General features: G+C 41.6%; 1 protein-coding gene across 50 annotated transcripts in view; it reads left to right on the forward strand.

Annotated features, from left to right (window-relative positions):
* The window catches only part of LOC18440105 (FAD/NAD(P)-binding oxidoreductase family protein), a 95462-nt gene extending 74283 nt beyond the window's left edge, over positions 1–21179 (forward strand). For 6 of the 50 annotated variants that reach the window (XM_088870332.1, XM_020670885.2, XM_088870335.1 and 3 more), the window contains 10 exons: positions 7120–7191; positions 7267–7366; positions 12268–12350; positions 18634–18711; positions 18831–18929; positions 19096–19146; positions 19224–19280; positions 19385–19426; positions 20424–20545; positions 20659–21179. In XM_088870332.1, the coding sequence (XP_088726458.1) occupies positions 7120–7191; positions 7267–7366; positions 12268–12350; positions 18634–18711; positions 18831–18929; positions 19096–19146; positions 19224–19280; positions 19385–19426; positions 20424–20507 (666 nt within the window). In that variant the 3' untranslated portion in view covers positions 20508–20545; positions 20659–21179. Of the gene's footprint in view, positions 1–4775; positions 4936–7119; positions 7192–7266; positions 7367–9047; positions 9137–12267; positions 12351–18633; positions 18712–18810; positions 18930–19095; positions 19147–19223; positions 19281–19384; positions 19427–20423 lie in introns of all 50 variants that reach the window. The other 44 variants (XM_020670884.2, XM_088870331.1, XM_088870327.1 and 41 more) reach the window with 34 other exon arrangements.
* The last annotated feature ends 362 nt before the right edge of the window (positions 21180–21541 follow it).

A 21541-nucleotide genomic window follows, 5' to 3' on the forward strand; every position in this document is an offset into this window, starting at 1 on the left:
TGCACAATTGTGCGCAAAAAAAAGGCGTTTTCACGAGAATCGCATGCGTTGAGTTGAGCACGCGTTGAGTTGAGCGTGCAGTGCGCATTTGCACTAAACTTCGTACGGAGGGCAATTTGGTGGCACTTCTTACGAACGTGCTTGGGGGAACATGGGGCAAATAGTAGGGTGCACAATTGTGCACATGCTGCAACAATTGCGCGTAAAAAAAAAACAACTATTTTTGCGAGAATCACACGAGTTGAGTTCAGAGCGCACGGTGCGCATGTACAATAAACTTTATACGGAGGGGAATTTGGTGGCACTTCTTGCTCACGTGTATGGGGGAATGATGAGCACATCGTAGGGTTCACAATTTGGTAGCACTTTTTGCGCACTTGTTTGGGGGAACATGGGGCAAATAGTAGGGTATGCAATTGTGCGCATGCCGCCCCAGTTGCGCACAAAAAAACGGCACTGCTTTCGCACGAATCGCAAGTTTTGAGTTGAGCTCACGAGGTGTGCATGTGCAATGAACTTTGTACGGAGGGCAATTTGGTGGCACTTCTTTCGCACATATTTGCAGGAACATGGGGCAAATAGTAGAGTGCTCAATTGTGCACAAGACGCCACAATTGCGTGTAAAAAAATGGCACGGTTTTCGCTCAAATCGCACGCATTGAGTTGAGCGTGTGCGGTGGGCATGTGCACTAAACTTCGTACGGAGGGCAATTTGGTGTCACTTCTTGCGCACGTGTTACGGAAAACATGGGGCAAATAGTAGGTTGCACAATTCAGCACAAGCCGCTGCAATTGCGTGCAAAAAAATAGCATGATTTTGGCACGAATCACACGTGTTGAGTTGAACGCGCACGGTGCGCTTGTGCATTAAACTTTGTACAGAGGGTAATTTGGTGGTACTTCATACACATGTTTTTGGGGGAACCTGGGACAAATAATAGAGTGCACAAACCGCCACAATTGCACGCAAAAAAACGTCAGGTTTTCACGCGAATCACACGCGTTGAGTTGAGCGCGTGAGGTTCGGTTGTGCACTAAACTTTGTACGGAGAGCAATTTGGTGGCACTTCTTACACACGTGTTAAGGGGAACGTGGGCAAGTAGTAGGGTGCACAATTCTGCCCAAGCCGCCACAATTGTGCACAAAAAAACGGTACGATTTTCGTGCGAATCGCAAGCATTGAGATTTGCGTGCACGGTGGGCATGTGCACTAAACTTCGTACGGGGGGAAATTTGGTGAAACTTCTTGCGCACGTGTTTGTGGGACATAGGGCAAATAGTAGAGTGCACAATTGAGCACAAGTCGCCACAATTGCATGTAAAATAATGGCACGGTTTTCGATCGATCGCACGCATTGAGTTGAGCGCGTTCGGTGCAATAAACTTCGTACGGAGGGCAATTTGGTGGCACTTCGTGGACACGTGTTTGGGGTGAACATGGGGCAAATAGTAGGATGCACAATTGTTTATAGGCCACCACAAATTGCATGTAAAAGAACGACACGGTTTTCGTGTGAATGGCACGTGTTGAGTTGAGCGGGTGCGGTGCACATGTGCACTAAACTTCATACGGAGGGAAATTTGGTGGCACTTATTTCTCACGTGTTTCGGGGAATGATGGGAAAATAGTAAGGTGCACAATTGTGCACAAGTCGCCGCAATTGCACGCAAGAAAACGACACGGTTTTCGTGCGAATCGCACACGTTCAATTGTACGCACGCGGTGCGCATGTGCACTAAATGTCGTACGGAGGGAAATTAGGTGGCACTTCTTTCGCTTTTTTTGGGGGGAACGTGGGGCAAATAGTAGGGTGCACATTGTGCAATAGCCGCAACAATTGAGAGCAACAAAACAGTATGGTTTTCCCAAAAATCGCACACGTTGAGTGTTGCACGTGCGGTGCGCAAGTGCATTAAACTTAGTATGGAGGGAAATTTGGTGGAACTTCTTGCGCACGTGTTCGGGCGAACGTGGGACAAATAGTAGGGTGTACAATTGGGCACGAACCGCCGCAATTGCGTGCAAATAAAAGGCACGGTTTCGTGCGAATCGCACGTGTTGAGTTGAGCACGCGCGGTTCGCATGTGCAGTAAACTTCGTATGGAGGTCAATTTGGTGGCACTTCTTGCATACATGTTTGGGGGTACCTGGGGCAAATTGAAGGGTGCACAATTGTGCACAAGCCACCACAATTGTGCACAAATAAACGACATGGTTTTCACGCGCATCGCACGCGTTTAGTTGAGCACGTGCAGTGCGCATGTTCACTAAACTTCGAACGGAGGGCAATTTAGTGGCATTTCTTGTGCACGTGTTTGCAGGAACGCGGGGAAAATAGTGCAGTGCACAATTGTGTACAAGCCGCAATAATTGCGCGCAAAAAAATGGCACGTTTTTCGCTCGAATCGCACGTGTTGAGTTGAGCCCACGCGATGCGCATGTGCCCTAAACTTTGTACGGAGGGCAATTTTGGTGGCACTTCTTGTGCTCGTGTTTGGGGGAACATGGGGCAGACAGTAGGGAACACGTTGAGTTGAGCACGCGCGGTTCGTATGTGCACTAAACTTTGTATGGATGGCAATTTGGTGGCACTTCTTGTGCGCGTGTTTGGGGGAACGTTTGGCAAATTTTAAGGTGCACAATTGTGCATAAGCCGCCACAATTGCGTGTAAAAAAAAGGACGATTTTCGTGAGAATCGCACAAATTGAATTGAGCGCGCGCGGAGCGCATGTGCTCTAAACTTTGTACGGAGGGCAATTTGGTGGCACTTTTTGCGCACGTGTTTGGGGGAACATGGGGCAAATAGTAGGGTGTACAATTGTGCACAAGCCGCCACAATTGCGGGCAAACAAATGGCAAAATTTTCGCACGAATCGCACGCATTGAGTTGAGCACGCACGGTGTGCATGTGCGCTAAACTTTGTACAGAGGGAAATTTGGTGGCACTTCTTATGCAAATGTTTGGGGGAATGTGGGGTAAATAGTAGGGTGCACAATTATGCACAAGCCTTCACAATTGTGCGCAAAAAAACGTCATGGTTTTCGCTCGAATCGCACTAGTTTAGTTATGCGCGTGCGGTGCGCATGTGCACCAAACTTCGTATGGAGAGCAATTTGGTGGAACTTCTTACGCACGTGTTAGGGGGAACGTGGGGCCAATAGTACGGTGCACAATTCTGCACAAGCCGCCGCAATTGCGCGGGAAAAAACGACATGGTTCTGCCTCAAATCACACGCGTTGTGTTCAGTGCGCGCGGTGCGCATGTGCACTAAACTTCGTACAGAGGGCAGTTTGGTGGCACTTCTTGCGAATGTGTTTGGGAGAACCTGGGACAAACAGTTGGGTGCACAACTTTGCACAAGCCGCCACAATTGCGTGCAAAAAAACGGCACAGTTTTCGAGCGAATCGCACCCGTTGAGTTTAGCGCGTGTAGTGCATGTGCACTAATTTTCGTACCGAGGGCAATTTGGTGGCACTTCTTTTGCACGTGTTTAGGGGAATGTTGGGCAAATAGTACGGTGCACAATTGTGCACAAGCAGCCGCAATTGCGTGCAAAAAAATGGCATGATTTTCGCGTGAATCGCACGCATTGAGTTGTGCGCGTGCGATATGGATGTGCACTAAACATCGTGTGGAGGGAAATTTGGTGGCACTTCTCATGCACATGTTTGGGGAACATGGCTCAAATAGGTGGGTGGACAAATGTGCACTAGCCGCCACAATTGCGCGTAAAAAAATGACACGATTTTTGTGCGAATCGCAGGCGTTGAGTTAAGCACGAGCGGTGCGCATGTGCACTAAACTTCATACGAAAGGGCAATTTGGTGGCACTTCTAGCGCACGTGTTTAGGGGAATGTGGGGCAAATAGTAGGGTGCACAATTGTGGACAAGCCGACACAATTGTGCGCAAAAAAAACGGCACGGTTTTCGCGTGAATTGCACGCGTTGAGTTGAGCTCGCGCAGTATGCATGCACTAAACTTCGTACGGAGGGCAAATTGGTGGCACTTCTTGTGCATGTGTTTGGGGGAACCTAGTACAAGCATTAGGGTGCACAATTGTGCAAAAGCCGCCACAATTGCGCGCAAAAAAACGGCACGGTTTTCGCGTGAATCGTGTGTCATGCTTGTTTTCTTTTGTGTTTTTTGTTGTGTGATTTTGATGTATGTTTTCATGCTACAGCACTAGTAAACTCAATGTGTCTGTGTCTGCAATAAAACTGGTGAGAATAACTTTCAAAATTACATACCAGGCATGTATCACTTTGCTTCTCACAATGTGGACATACACCCATGGACACCAAATGTACATGAACTCTTCTACTTATTCGTTCACATGCATCAACCTTTGCATGTCAATGTCCACATAGATTGATTTATTTGCTGGTGTGCACATGTTCATGTTTGTTATTCAACTTTGAACTTAGTTAATCTTCTTCTGCATGTATTCTTTGTTTATCTGAGTATTTGTTGTCATGCAATAATTGATGTGCTCATCTTCTGACTTATGGGTATTGGGCATATACTATAGAGGGTATTTGTTTTACTTAGAGAGCCATTTAGGTCATCTCGACTATCTTTACATGTCCCAGTAACTCTTCGTTAAATATCTGAGTTCTTTGTTTTTTTTTTTTTTTTTTTTTTTTTTTTTTTTTTTTTTTTTTCAGGATTTGGGTTGGGGGAGGTTGCACATGATTTTAGGCATGATTGCTAAATGAGCTTTTTTATGTTTGATATTTTATTTGGAGAAAACTTGGAATATTTTTGCAGCTTTGCGGATTTGTCAAGTTATTCCTTGTGATTGATTTGGGTTTATTGGATATACCAAGGAAGCATCTATAGATGCAGGAGCAGGAGTAGGGAAGTTAGGGATATTTCAAGTTCTGGTGGGAGATTCATCGTTTTACACTGTAGAATGTTTACATGCAATGTAAGTCTTATGATTCTTTCTAACTCCAAAGTATTGATGCAGTTGTTGATATGACCCAAGGTGTACAGGCAATCATAATGTTTTGGATTTTTCTGTATGATTGATTATGCATTGTATGTTATATAGAATTCAGCATTTCCTCCCCCATCTTTGTGCTGTGTTTTTCCTCCCTCTTTGCTCCTCTTACACTAGATTTATGGTGTTCTTGATCCAATATGGTCAATGCTAATGGAGCGATATTGATATGGTGAATTGTATGGAGCTAAGTTGTTGGTTTTGGACAAAGTAGGGGACATCTATTGAGTAATTTCTTGGTTTGATTGTTTCTGTTCTTTTTTTTTTCATTCGAGGGCATAGTTTGCCCTATATAAAGCTATTTATGGATTGTGACAGTTTTGGGATTCTTTACCCCACTGTCTGACTTCTACTTAGCTTTTCTTCAGTATCTCTTTTCCCCAAATATTTTGGCCATTAGAGAGGCCTTCTTTGATGGATTTCTTCTCAACCAGTCCATCTCATCCTTATTAGAATCCATTTTCAATTGGACATGGTTTCTATGCGGGCATGCCAACCTGCCTGCATGAAACAATTAACCTTTTCAATTTTGTGGAGAATTATGGTGCTTTTTTGTTGGAGTGTAGAGAGGTGCAAAGTTGGGAATTGTTTGATCACAAAGAAATGGTTGTGAGAAGGTAGAAGATCATTATTGGAGACTAGCATTGCTCGGATGGATTCTTCATTAGAATCAATCGGAGATGACATACATGATCTTATGTGCATAGTGCAACTACTGTAGAAAACGAATATATAATACATGTGCAATAGACAAGACTATCCTTGCTCCTCCTTGAAATGATGCAGCTGAATCTAAGGGCATGAGTCTGTTGACAATAAACAAATGGCTATACTACGTTTACAGGTTCAATCAGTGGCAAGAAACTGATGGCAATACTTACCTTAAAAGTGACAATAAGGGACAAGGCTAATGCACTAATCTGATTGTAGCTTTTCATAAATATATCAACTAGCAGATTCTTGGAGGGGAGAGGTACGGGATATATTATGGGCTTCATTTGAAGTGACGATTGACTTTAATGTGTTTTGTGCAGTCATGAAGCATTGGATTGCAAGTGATCAAATGCCACTGATGATATTAACAGGCGAATATTTGAGGGGCAGAAAATGAAACTGTGTCACAAAACACGTATTCGTAATGATACCAAAACTACATCCCACACCCACTAACACATTGAAATAAACAAGGTACCCTTCAAATGGTTATTAATGAAGAAGCATTACTCTTGCTTGCACAAAACTGTTGAATTTATGATGGTGACCAACACTTTTGTTGATCTAAAGTTTGTGGTTTTTTTTTGTTTTCTGTGGAAACGTTATCATCATCATTGTCGAAGCCTTTTTCCAACTAATTGGGGTTGGCTATACAAATCCTTGTCCGCCATTCTGCTCTATTAAGGGCCATACCCTCAATGAGGCCATAAGTCCCTATATCTTTTCTCACTACTTTCAACCATGTACTTTTAGGCCAATCCCTTGTCCTTTTTGAGCCTTGCACGTGAACTAACTCGCACCTACTAATAGGGCTGTATTGGGTATGTGCCACACATGGCCAGCCCACCTAAGTCTATTATCTCTCATCTTTTTGCCTATTGGTACCAACGTAAATTTTTCCGAATGTATTCATTTCAATATCTATCCCTTCTTGTCTTGCCACTTATCCATCTGAGCGTCCTCATCTCCGCCACACTCATTCTATAGGTGTATTCTTATTTGACCGCCCAACATTTCGCCCCATCGAGCAAAGCTGGTCTCACATCTATCCTATTTGTCTTCAACTTCATTGGTATGCGGCGATCATATAGAATTCCAATTGCACATCTCTACTTCGCCGATCTAGCTCTAATTCTATGTGCGACATCTTCCCCAATCTCTCCATTTTCATGGATTATCGATCCAAGATAGTGAAAGTGCGCTCCTTTTAGTTTCTTAGAAAAATTATATATATTTGAAAAGTTGAGTTTTATTGAATGCCTTCAATTAAAATGTGAGGTTTTCAATTTGTCACCTTTTCAAAGTAATGTGTCCATGTACTTAAATATTTTGGGCAGATGTTTTTGGTTCCTTCGGCACAGATTGTGATATTTCTTTACAACTTTTCTCATTTAGGTAAGCTTCCCAAATGTTAAAGCAAAGCTAGTAATGCCTAATACCAGCAAGATTATACCTCAATTGACACAGGTATGCTACTCTTGGTCTGCATTGCTTCGTAGCTTAAGATATAGGTTTTAAAGTACTGTACTTGGATCTTGGTAGGTTGGTCCCATGCTTGTGACTCATTGGGGGCTTAGTGGTCCAGTGATCCTTCAATTATCTGCTTGGGGTGCTCGCGAGCTGTTCAGATCAAATTATACAGGCATGCAGTGCTCTTCAACTATATGTAGTGTACCTAAATAACTTGCAATGTGTATGATTCAATGGTTGAAACAAAACTATTCCTTTTCACTTAACTATGAAATCGTTGCCTGACCAGTTTAAAACATGTATTTTTTGTCTTGGTAGGTAATATTCTTTGTTTCCTTACATTGAGGATTTGGAAACCTGAATTTGTTTTTCTGTTTTATCTCATAAAAGTTGAATAAAATGATTAAAGAAAGAAACCTAAATTTTTTTCATTAGTTTCATTTGATGAACATAAAACTAATGAATAAAGAAAAGGAATTTGACACACGTGTTTTCCTCCATGTGTACGTGTTCTTTCATGAAGCCAGGAACTATGCATTAGGATTTGAAATATAGTAGTTTGTATGCTGAAATTTTGAAATTCTTTCGCATACATGCATGCCACATTTTTTTAATGGTATATGTTTAATGGTATATGTTTAGAGAAAAGATTTGTAGTGAAATAACAAATATGGATAAAACATGCAAGGTTTCAAAAAATGCTAGGTGGCCGCTAGGTGCTTAGCCTGGCGCCCAACGCCTAGTACCCAGGGGGTCGGCCTAGCGCCTAGCGCCCAGCACCCAGACGGGCGCTCAGAACCTTAGGCGCCCTGTAGTATAAATTCTTAAAAAAATATACATATATGTGTTGTCCAAACGCACATCTATGCTAAGTGTGTCAATTTTGTAATTTACTGCATTTAAAAATATTGTAACATACTTTTTATATACAAACATATGACATTTACATTTAAAAATATTGTAACATACTTTTTATGTACAAACATATGACATTTAACTTTAGGGGTTTGCAAATAACCCCCATAACCTATTTAACCTTTTTTTTGCGGTCAAAACTCCCCCCTTTTCCCATTTGGGCATATTTAAAAATAAAAAAAAGGCCCACATCCCTGGGCACCCGCCCAGTTACATGTGCCCAGAATGTGGCGCCCGCCCAGGTACATGTGCCCAGAATGTGGCGCCCAGGTCTAGGCGTGCGGTTAGAGGTGTCTTGGGTACCTAGGTAGGCACCGGGCGGACCAATTTTTGAAATCTTGATAACTTAAGAAAAGCACGGAACTACAACTGACTAGCGACCATAAAAACGTATACCAGGTCGAGGCGTGCTGTCAGAGGTGTCTTGGGCACTTAGGCGGGCGTCTAGGTGCCAGGCGGACCCTTTTTTGAAACCTTGATAACTTGAGAAAAGCACGGAACTACAACTGACTAGCGACCACAAAAACATGCACCGTGGATAAAATTTAAACAAGGGAGATACGGAGGGAATATATAGTTAACCTTGACCAATGCAAATTTGAAGGCTACATGACACACTCCTTATTAGCCCACTTCAAAAGCACTAGTGTACCTTTGATATCTACCTAACACCTTTATAATAAAGCTTTCCCCTTCTCTAAATCATGGGGCTGATTTCGTCTCTCACCTCCTTTACAATATACACACACCCTTGACATGGTACATCCAAAATACAACTGTAGCATGTAAACTTTTGAATCAAAGACTCAACCTTCGTCTTGTCAAGCATATCCAAGTCATTCTCATGTTGTAATCAACATATATAATGAAGCATTTAATGGATTATAAGATAAAGTAGGAGAGTTCAAGGCATAATCCTCTGCTGTGAAGTGCTTCAGGCAAGGCTTTATATTACACACAAATGGGAATTGATAAAGCAACGCTAGTAATGCCAAATACCAACAAGATTATACCTCAATTGACACAGGTATGCTACTCTTGGTCTGCATTGCTTCGTAGCTTAATTTATACGTTTTAAAGTACTGTACTTGGATCTTGGAAGATTGGTCCCATGCTTGTGACTAATTGGGGGATTAGTGGATCCTGCGATTATCTGCTTGGGGTGCTCGTGAGCTGTTCAGATCAATTATACATGCTTGCAGTGCTCTTCAACTATATGTAGTGTACCTAAATAACTTGCAATGTGCATGTGTGACTCAATGGTTGAAAAAAACTATTCCTTTTCACTTATGTTGCCTGACCAGTTTAAAACATGTATTTTTTGTCTTGGTCGGTAATATTCTTTGTTTCCTTACATTGAGGATTTGGAAACCTGAATTTGTTTTTCTATTTTATCTCATAAAAGTTGAATAAAATGATTAAAGAAAGAAACCTAAATTTGTTTCATTAGTGTCTTTTGATGAACATAAAACTAATGAATAAAGAAAAAGAATTTGACACATGGGTTTCCTCCATGAAACCCTAATTTCTCGTGGGTATAAGTTTCAAATATATGTGTATATGTTCCTTCATGAAGCCAGGAATTATGTGTTAGGATTTGATATATAGTCGTTTGTATGCTGAAATTTTGAAAGTCTTTCGCATACATGCATGCCCCTTTTTAATGGTATATGTTTAGAGGAAATATTTGCAGTAAAATGGCAAATATGGATATAACCTACAAGGTTTCAAAAAACGTTAGGTGGCCCCTAGGCTGTCGGCCTAGCGCCCAGCCCCCAGAACCTTAGGCTTCTTGTAGTATAAATTCTTAAAAAATATACATATATGTGTTGTCCAAATGCACATATATGCTAATTGTGTCAATTTTGTAATTTATTGCATTTAAAAAATATTGTAACATACTTTTTTTTTTTTTTGATGAACGTTAACATTTGTATTGCTATATAAAAAGAGAATACAAGTTTGGGTTAGTCCGAGAGTACCCACTAGACAGGACTCTTGGTAAAAACGAATAGGTCAACAGACCCTATACAAAATAGCGTTATAAGCTTGTCCCCTTACAATGTATACAATGAGTTTACAAGAAAAGACTTAAAAAATTGCTTGTTCCCAGTAAGATGTTCTTCTTGTAGTATCCTCTGTGGCCCAAAGCAAAAAAGGTACGGGCCTAGTCTGTGTATTGGGCCTTGGCTCCATCCTTTGCCAGCAGGTCCGCGAGCTCGTTTGATGTCCTCGAGGTATGCGTTCAAAAGACGGGCATATCCCTGCAAATGTGTACAAACTCGTCATAAAGTGGTGCAAGATACCAGGGAGGAGTAGCTTTCCTGGAGGCCCAAGTAATGATGTTTCGGGCATCACACTCCACTATTAAGTTTTGTCCCCAAGATCGATCGAAACTTTGCAGGCCTTTGAGTAGAGCGAATGACTCGGTATACTGGGAATCTTGGAAGCCAAGGTATTCGGAGTAAATGAAAAGGATATTGCGTTGGTGATCTCTAAAATCCCCACCCGCACTTGCATGGCCGGGGTTTCCCAAAGAGCACCCGTCGAAATTTAGTTTGATTGCTTCTTGAGGGGAAGGCTTCCAGGAGCTTGATCTTTTCTTCTTCCTTGGTCTGTGAAGAAGAATATTCTCCCACTGACTTAGGAAGGCATTCGATGGGATACCCTTGAAAAGATGGTGATTGGATGCCCAAAAGGTTACTAAGGATGTAACCTTGTAGAAGAGGGATGGGACAAGGCAGACCTGTCGTTCAAATATTCTGGCATTTCTTTCTTTCCAGAGCACCCAAATGGTTGCTGCCACTGTCGCCGTCCATAGGATTTTACCCGCTTTCGGCCAAGGCAAGGCGTAATTTGAGGCTAACAGATCTTTGACCGTTGATGGTGTTACCCAAAGGACACCGAACAATTTCAGCAGGAGGCTCCAGAGGTCGTGTGCAAGTTTACAATGAATGAAAAGGTGGCTATTGGATTCCTCCTCGCACAAACACTTGATGTACCTGTTGGGGATTGGGATCCCTTTCTTTTGTAGGTGATCGACTGTGAGTGCCTTATGTGAGCCTGCTATCCAATTGAATGTTTGCACCTTGGGAGGAGCTATAGTATGCCAAACCTGAGAGAGGACCAATGTGGGATTAAGTGGGAAGGTGGGGGGTTGGGTGAGTTTCTTGTAGAAAGAGGCCAAGAAAGCACCATTTGAAGTAAATTTTGTCTGTTTTGGTTCAATCTCCTAGATTGAAGCAAACATAGACAGCCCCCCTTGAATTTTTCTCGAAGCTCAATTTCATCACACCCCCAATGAGAGAAATCTCCTTATCAATTTTGTCTACTTTGGTTCAATGCTTCTTCAAGTAATTTCATGCTCCAAAACTCTTCTTATTTTTAACGACCATGGGATCGCTAAGGCTCTGATATTTCCCCGAAGGAGGTAAGGCTCTGATATTTCCCCGAAGGAGGTAAAATCTTTATAGAAGGGATATAAAGTTCTCGTATCAAGTCAGAGAGGAAGTTGCAAGGACAAATGAATGCCAGAAAATCAGGCTGTTGGTAGGTGTACCAGTTGTGAACCATAGCTGAATAAGTGACTCAACTGATGGAGGTTCGATCCATGACCAACCAAACCATATCTTTCATGAAAGAAATCCAGACTTCGGTAGGGACTTCACAGTGCAAAAACAGACAATTTCACTGAATATTTTGCAGAAGATCAATCTATTGAGGATGGTAATACCTCTGCTTTGTAAATTAGCAAATGCACGAGGCTTGTACAAAAACCAAGAAAAAGCTTGCATTTAGATGTTCTGGCACTTGTCATACTTTCCGGGTCATTGCTTCTTTTGTCGAGATCTTAGTGAGGGCGTTGTAGAATAATCTCAGTAGTAGTGTCGGTATCTGATTGTTTTAGGACAATGAGGCATTTCTCAATTTTTTGGTTTGTACTCTTAGTGATTAATATTTTTTGAATATTTGAACACTACATGTGAGTAGTGCTACTCTATTGACATAAATTATTACTAGGATGTTTATTAGAGAGTTGAAAAATATCTTATCAATTATATGGATTGCATATTTTGTGCTTAATTAATTGCACTTTTCATGTTGTTTCTGTGTTTTCCCATTTTTTATATCTTTTTTAACTTTCATTGTAATGCGCAGGGACAATTTTTGTGGACTTCGTTCCCAACCTTCACTTTGATAATGTAAAGTGCATCTTCACCGAGCACAAGAAACACTTTGGGGTAGAATGTTGTTCTGTAAACCTTCACTGTATCATTTCCGTACTAGTTTACTCAGAAGGTCCAGTCATTTAATTATGAATTTTATGAGTACTATTTACTATCATTTGAAAAACAATGGTAACTTTTATCATGCATGTCTAGTTAAGTCTTCTCAAAAAAAACTTTATCATGCATGTCTCATTATTCCATTTGTTTTAAATACTGTTAGATTGGATTGTCTAATGAGGTTACATTGCACCTGCTGCTATGTGGAGACATTTATTTCTAAGCCTTGAGTAAATTGTTAGATAGTTCATTCAAGAATAAGTATGAAGCTCACTGAAGGGGCCTGTCCCCGATTGGAGAAGTAGCTGTTAGTTAAGTGACAATAGTTGCTAACCTATTAAGCGTCGAGGGTCATGAAATTCATGAATTAAGGTAACCCAATCCGGAACTTTGAGATTAAGGTTTTAATTGACAATGATGCAGAGAATTGCTGTCTTTCCAAATCAATGTACAAAACAATGCACCATGTGACCTCATTTGCATGAATCTCATTATTGCAACATTTTGGTTGTTCCGCTCAAGTGGCTACCTTGTGATTGAAGTTGGTAATCCCTCATAATTTGGGTGATTCATGTTCCTTCAAAAATTAACCCTTAAATGTATTATGGAGTTTTATCAATTAAACACTAAGGCTCTTGAAGATGTTTATGCAAGATGAAGAAAGAGATGAAGAGAGGGAAGAATCCTTCAGTTTGAGGAGGAAACCATAAGAAATGGTAACCTGCGAAGGTATCGATTTTTATATTTTTATCCACTATGGGTTATTGGTCATTATGTTACTGGGGTTCTTGCTTTTGACTCTCCTGGTGGTCTTGGTTGATGGTCTGAATGCAAGTATATGGTATGAACAAAGGGATTGACTACTATATACAAGAACTAGCATGGCAGAACATTTGCCGAAGATGATAGCGATATTGGTTTCTATTCCTCATTTCACTTGTGATGTAGCCCTTATTGTGAGCCAAATTGATACTTGTCAATTCCATTAAAATGATATGAGGAATAAAAAAAAAAAAACACCCAAAAGGAAGGAATTGTTCGAAAATTCGGCCGCCCGGATGCCTAGGCGACTAGGATGCCAAAAACGCCTAGGCAGCCTCATTGGGCGTCTTGCTCCTAGGCGGCCACACCCCCAAAACGCCTAGGCAGGCGCCTACGCCTTTTTGAACATTGGGAGGGATGTTTGTAGTTTGGATAGTAAGTATTGTGGCTTTGCTGTTTTTATGCATGTCCAGGTCGTTCCCATAGACTAAATAGGAAGCATGCCCTATGAATCTAAGAGTTGTCCTCTTTGGACTTTACCTGCACATTACGAAAGCTAATGGTACCCCCTTCCCTTCTGCGCACTCCCTCGCCCCCCCCGATTATTTGTACTTTTTGCATGACATACAAATATTGAGCTAAATTTTGGTAGATGCAGTTGCTTTATCTGATTTACATGACAGTGTTGTCCTTTAGGAAATTGATATTGAACAAGTGCATCATATTTTGTTTTCTCGTTTCAAACATAAGTTGATTATGTGTGCAATCTCAATGTCCATAACTAATAAGGATGAGCCTGGCTGCTCAATTAGCATTGAAACAAAAGCAATGCTAAAAAAATGTGAAGAATCAAAGTGTGCATTTTTGTCATCTATCTTCAGTGGAACCTGTTTTAATTTTCCTGAGGATGAATAAGGTGCTACTCTAAGAGAAGTTTCAGTTTTTTCTGTAGGATCAGTCCTTAGGTCCAAAGCATAAATAAAAAAATGAGAATCGAAAAGAGCTCTTAGGTCTATCATGTATATATGAGCTTTTTTTTGGTAAATATATTTATATGAGTTGCTCTGATTTGTATAGTGTCTCCAAAAGGGTAATCTGCCACAAAATATTACTCATTTAATGCAATTCTCTCATGTCATATGTATCTTATCTGAGTTGTCTTTTATTAGTAAGTAGGAGTTATGGTTTTTTGAGTAAGTTGATTATTGTATTAACATGTATAAAGAGATACAAACAAGGAGTGGATAGAAAATTTAGGTATGAATGGGTGCCCTGTGCATAAACCCCTTGGACCCATAAAATGCTCTACACCAGTATCAATAGAATATGTGGGAAGCAAGCTTAAAAGTTTCTTGTGGTTCCCTGGAAGGTGTTGAGAATCGCTCCTGCCCTTACTAAAGCATCGGCAGCATCGTTAGCTTCTCTGTGGATGTGTCTCCAAGAGACCCGAGTATTGCTGCAAATGTGAGCTATCTCTGCAAAAATGTGGTCTAGTTTCCACGTGCATGGGGCAACTCTAGAGGCCCAAGTGATGGTGTTTTTTAAATCAGCCTCGACCATCGAGTGAGTACTCCAATCCAGATCAAATATACATAGCCCTTCAAGAAGGGCGACGGCCTCCACAGTAGTGGGGTTAGTAAAACCAATGGGCAAGGAAAAGGAGAGAATAGTGAGGCCTTCGGAATTTCTAAATATGCCTCCAACACCAGAGGGGCCTGGGTTGCCAAGCAAGCAACTGTCGAAATTTAGCTTGGTTACCCCAAAGTCATGTGGCCTCCATAAAGAGGCTCAGGGGATCCTTTGGGCCACGAGATTCAGCAAGGTCTCCCAGTGATGATGAAGATCTGTGAAGGAGTAGTTAGTGAAATGTTTATGATTTGAGGCCCCATAATGTAACGAGAGATCGTCTCTTTTCTATGAGGACAGGGATGGTGGCTTTCTCCCCTCTGAAAGTCCTACCATTTCTCTCTAGCCAGATGATCCACAGAGTGGCTGAGATGGAAGCCTTCCAAAGGTGTTTTCCGGATTTGCCCCAAGGGGTGCGAAGGCAAATAGGGAAAAGGTGAGGAACAGACTGGGGAGTAACCCACTACTAATTGAAGAGGAGGAGCAGGTCGGTCCACCGGGCCGTTACAACTTCACATTGTAGGAAGAGATGCTGATTTGTCTCCTCAGCCTACAAGCACATGATGCATCCATTCGGCAAGGGTAAGCCTTTACGCTGCAATTGATCCAAAGTAAGAGCCCCTTGTGGAGAGTTTTCCAATTAAAGAATTGGATCTTGGGGGGCAAAAAGGAGCACGATGCCTTAGTTGCCATGGATGGAGGTGTGGGTAGGAGTCAAGGAGAAGCAGCTGTACACGGGAGCCACCGAGAATGTACCCGAGGGAGAGGGGGACCATATTATCTTGTCATCCCCTGAGGGTGGATGGAAAACCTAGTGGAGGAGGGCCCAGAGTTCCAAAAATGATCAAGCTTATGGTTTGCGAGGGGTTTTTGGAAGTCTGGGTTCCAAGATATAGGGGACTGTGAGCTAACGAAACAATCAGCCACAATTGAGAGGGGGTTACAGGCTAGGAGGAAAAGAAATGGTAACTGATCCTTGAGGGGGGTGGAACCAACCCAGGTGTCATACCAGAATCTGACCCTATGGCCATTTTTGGGTGAGTAGTGCATCTGGTTGAGGAAGGGTTCGCGGCATTGAAGAAGAGACCTCCAAAAGCTAGAGATGTTGCCCCCCATTCCGCAATAGGGAAGCCATGCATGGTCTTCAAGACAATACTTGCGTCTAATTACCTCTCGCTAGAGATGGTTGGGTTGGGTGGTGTAGCCCCACCACCATTTCCCCATCAAGGCAATGTTGTTGGATCTACGGTCCCGGATTCCAAGACCCCTGGAGCTGTGGGTCGGCATTCCTTGGCCCAGGAGATAAGATGGAACTTGTGAACTCCTTTGCCCGACGAAAGGAAATCTCTCATGAGCTTTTCCAACCTAGCAATAACAACTGCTGGCATATAGAAGAGGGACATAAAAAGGAGGGGAATGTTAGAGAGAGTGGCCTTGATGAGCTTCACTCTACTAGCTGGAGATAAGAATCTCCCCTTTCAAGTAGCCAATCTCCTTTCAACTTTATCTATAACAGGGCTCAAATGCTGGATTCTATGTATGCCAAGGCAGAGTGGGAGACTGAGGTAAATGGAGGGCAATGCATTGACAACACACCCTCATCAGCCGGCGAAGGTATTGACAAAGGCTTGGACTAGGCAAATGCCCATCATCTTGGTTTTTTCCGGGTTAATTCTAAAGACCGTTGCCAGCTTATAGCATTTGAGGTAAGTAGTATGCTTATTGTTGAGTGGCGTTGCAAAATATAAGGGTGTTGTCGGCATATTGGAGGTGGGAAATCGGGGGACCGACCTTCCAATTTGAGAACCTGAGAGAAGACCCGCCCTATACATATGGGAGATGGAGGCATTGAAAACCTTCGCCACTATCGCAAAGAGGAAAGGTGATAGGGGGTCCCCTTGGCGAAGCCCACGCGAATCTTGGAAGTAACCCTTGGGGATTCCATTTATGAGAACCGAGAACTGGGGTGTGGAAATGTACCCTTGAATCCATTTGTGCCATATGGCCCTAAATCCCATTTTAGCGAGGGTTTCGTCTAGGATCCTCAACATGGTCATAAGCTTTCTCCCATTCTAGTTTGATGACCAGGAGTTTAGAACTTGACCAAGTGTGGATGCATCCATGGGCAATTAAGGCCCCATCAAGAATCTGACAATCTTTCACGAGAGCCCTTTGGGAAGGGGAGATGACCCCAACCGAGAACCGACTTGAACCGGGAGGCAAGAACCTTAGAAAGGATCTTGTAGGAGTTATTGATCAGGCTAATAGGCCTGAAGTCTTTATGTTCTTTGGCACCCTCAATTTTAGGAATCAAAGCTATGAAGGTAGCATTCATAACCTTGTGTATAGTGGCCCGATAGTGGAATTCATTGAGAACAGCCATGATATTAGGTTTCAGAGTGTCCCAAAAGGACTTGAGGAGGGCAATGGGAAGGAGCCTGATCACTGCTGAGATCCATAATAACCTGGAGGACCTCGTCCTCAGAAAAGGAACGTTCTAGGGAGGCTGCAATTTCTGGGGTTGATGGTTGAGAAGGACAGGTCTGCCATTTCAGGTCTGGGCCGGGAGGGAATGGAGAAAAGCTGGGAGAGGTAATAGACAGCAGCCTGCTTGATGAGATGTGGCTGGTCTAGGATTTGTTCCCCCACCTTCAAATGGGTAATGGAGCTTTCCCTCGTTTGGCAGTTTTGCGATGTTGTGGAAATATGCAGTATTGTGATCACCGAACTTTCGCCATTTAATTTAGTCCTGCTTAGACCAGTAAATCTGTTCTTTCTTTAGGAGAATATGTAAATCATATTTGTCCTTTGAGCAAGCCTCCATTCAAAGGGGGAAAGGGGCTTTTGTTCTTCAATGGAGTCCCATTGCTCTATAGACTGCAGCAGGGAAGCGTTCTAGAAGCAAACGTTTCGTGGCAGTTGGGAGCTCCACGATTGGAGAAAAGCCTTGAGCAATTGGAGTATCTTTCGTAATCTGAAACCAGGCCACCCTTGAATGAGTGGAGTGAAGGAATCCCATTGGGAACGAACCAGGGAGGGGAAGTTAGCCTCTTGGAACCAAGCCATCTTGAAGCGAAAAGGTTTGGGCCCCCCGGGATAGCTTGGGTGTCAAGGAGAATGGGCCGATGATCTGAGGTGGGTTTGGGGAGTACCGTGGAGTGGGTTCCAGGGAAGAGGTGATCCCAATCGAAAGAGTTAAGAATCTGTCTAGTTTGGAAAGGCTAGGACAAACAGAGTGACTGGACCTGGTGAGGTAATCGTCGGAAATAAAGTCTGAAAATTGGACCATGGCTGGAGTAATTCTGTTGTGGGAATTTCGTTCATGGGACCATCTGGTTACGTTAAATTCTCCCCCTAGGCACCAAATAGAGGAGGGCAAGGCCGCAACAGTTTGAAGCTCTCTCCAGAAGTTAGCTCTCTTGCAATCTTCATTAGGTCCATAGACCACAGTGCACTTCCAGTGCAGGGAGTCTGAGTTCAAGTGGGATCTATGTCGTCACGTGAGGTGTAGGATTTGTGCAACATTAACTCCCTTGTGGGATTCCTTTCTCAAGGAGTTCTTTTGCCGCATTGGTAATGTAGATATCTTAAATTGATGTCCTATCTCAGTTGTATATTGCTTTCTGCTGTTTCCTTGGTTCCAATTTCCCAAAGATTTCAACTAATGTAATTTTTCATCTATATTTTTTTTTTAATGCGATAATTTCTCATCTATATTAAGCTTGTGTGTTCAGTAAGTAATTTTTTTCTTTTTTAGTAACGTGGCACCACATGGATCTGGCTTCTGCATTGGTGGCCCCAGATTATTCTGATTAATTTAGTAACTAACTCTTGTCTAAGTTTTGTGCAGAAGCAAAAGGTGCATAATTCATCTCCCCCACAGCTTGGCTTGGTGAAGAGATTTTGGAATTATCTCCTGGACCGTGAGGTTCTAACACCAGCTTGTCTTGTACTCCATAATTTTGAACTCATACAATAGGTGAAATAAGAATTATGTTCTACTGCTTCTTTTGTGTTCATCTCACAGACTAAAGGCCTATATATCAGGGCATAGATGGTGATGTTATGTGGGCATGCATTTCGAATCATACATTAATCTCTATTGCTTCTCTGCTGAAGCATTGCAACTTTAAAGTGAACGGCAAGGTAAATTGTCTTCTTAATCTATGGTCTGGTTGAAAAATTTAAGCATCCTTCCATTCCTAACTTGTCCAAATATAGGAACTAATATGATTTCAGCATAGGACCTCCACTTATTAGTTTCTGCATGTGATACACTCTTTACTAATTCTTTTAGAATCTTCTAATGCAGGGAAAATTCAAGGATGAATTTGTCACATCTGGAGGAGTCCCACTCTCAGAGGTCCTCAATTATTTGAATCTTTGTTTCTCAAACACATGAATTTTAAGCACTCCTCATGGTTTCCCTCCTTTATGTAGATCAATTTGAAGACCATGGAAAGCAAAATACAACCACATCTGTTTTTTGCTGGAGAGGTAGTATTTTTTTTTTTGGTCGTGATTGAGCAGTGGACTTTGATTTTGATTTTTCTTTTTGGTCATGTTATGCCTAGCTTCTGATTTGCTTAAGCCTACTACAGGTGGTAAATGTTGATGGAGTAACTGGGGGTTTTAATTTCCAGGTAATACTGTTTCTTGTTTTATCTGGTTGCCCTTCTGTAGATATTTAAAGCAATGCATATGAAGTTCTATGATGGAAATAACATTTCTCTAAAATGAGAGGATATTGCACTTTTTAAGTTTGAAAGGAAACTTCTCAAGAAATGAATAAAGCTTTTTGGATTGAATTTCTTAGAAATTACTGCAGTGTGTCATGTGCATCCTACATCCATTTAACTTATACTCTATGTAGCAGATAGTTTCTATGTTTGATACTACTATCTAATCACCATGAAGTGAGATTTGGTATGTAGGTGATTTACAAGTTCGTGATCCTCGATTTCATGATATGATATCTGTGAAATTTGTTTTTGAGTCCTTTGGCAAGTAAAAGCACCTTTTCTAAAGTTTTTGAATGTTGTCATATTTCTAATCATCCTAAATAACAACAGATTTGGATAATAGAGGATAATGCACTTTTGAAAGGTTTGAGTAGCCCACCGCTGCTATGTGAAATAGAGTTGCAACTCTAGTGAAATTTCCAATATTCTTTGAGTTGAATGGTTATAGTCTGACGCATTTGTATCAGCATATTATGACTGTGTACTGTACTGCAAAGTTGACAAAGGGCCCACATTTGCAGAGTACATGACAGTCATTATTAGGTTTCTCTAGTGGAAGTGATCTTATATTTTTATGGACTGAGACATTGTCGTGTTAATAGGTATTGCGGTCATTTCTAAGAAAAAGGGAGCAGTTCCCCATAGCCTGCTGCTTGTCATACTAAACTAGGGATTGGGTCTTGAAGGCAAGGGAACCTCTTTTTTGTGAATGTAAAGAAAGCTATTAGCTTACCAAAATATAATGCAAAGTTCATAAGTTAATCTTGTCGACAATTGTAAAGTACCATAGTTAGCCCTTATGTCAAGATACCTGAGTATCATATATGTTCCTCTGGAGGTTTTGATAATTTGCATCAGTGTAGTGCAAAATTACTAACCCATTTTGTTTCTTTCGCAGAATGCATGGTCTGGAGGCTACATAGCCGGAACAAGCATAGGGAAACTGACTTTAGGAGACTCCATTGCCAAGGAAATCTCTTGATTAAACCTGCCCAGGAGTAGTAGCCTCTGAAATTAATGGTATGCATGAATCATGAACAGTTCAATCCACTTATTAGGAAATCTTGATTTTATTGAAGGATTGGTTGAAGAGAAAAGACATCTAATTTGCATCCAACTGGATTTTAAAGCAGATGTCCTTCTGAATGGGCACTTCAAATTTACCAAGAGGCAGCAGGCCTGCCCTCTATAGGTAGCTTCCCGTAGTGATCCTCACCACTTTAGTCTTAAAATAGTTCCTAGGTAGCCTCATGGATCCTTGTTTTGGGGCCATGAAGCAACAATGACATTGATATTCTCCGTGCTCTGTCCCTGGCTATTGTGCAATGGAGAAAGGGTCAATGATTGTTTTGGGGCCATGAAGCAACAATGAAATTGATATTCTTCGTGCTCTGTCCCTGGCTATTGTGCAATGGGGATTGTTTTGGGGCCATGAAGCAACAATGACATTGATATTCTCCGTGCTCTGTCCCTGGCTATTGTGCAATGGAGAAAGGGTCAATGATGAGTTATCAGTGAAAAAGGTAGAAGTTTACTCATGAGCATTTTCAACTGTGTATCCCTTTAGGGTTTTGTTAGGGTCATACTATATAGTATTTTATATTTGTACTCAACAAATTTTGAACATTTATATATATTTGTTTTGTGATATAAATTTTTTTTTAGTACAAGTATTTTTTTATCATTAGGAAGGGTAGAATATATATTTTTGTAAGAAACTAGTGACATTTAATGTTCCATGTAGGTGATATCAAATCTCATGTGGGTGATGCCATTCCCCATTATAATTAATAAATACTCTTCTTTCTGTTATAAATTTGTACTTTACCCTTAAATAATTGTTTAAAATACTCCTAGACAAAAAAGTTACTACATGATGAGTAAAGGTATCGAGTGTCCAAAATGTTGAGCACAATAAATGAATATATTTTGCTGAGAAAATTGCATCGATAGTTGGCACAAGTGTGCGTTCTAAGGTTTGGGTGATAGAAGGTATAGTTTCAAAAGTTTTAGTTG

This window comes from Amborella trichopoda, chromosome 6 (assembly GCF_054954075.1).
Source record: "Amborella trichopoda isolate Santa Cruz 75 chromosome 6, AtrichopodaSantaCruz75HAP2 v2.0, whole genome shotgun sequence".
In the NCBI taxonomy this organism is placed as follows: Eukaryota; Viridiplantae; Streptophyta; class Magnoliopsida; order Amborellales; family Amborellaceae; genus Amborella; species Amborella trichopoda.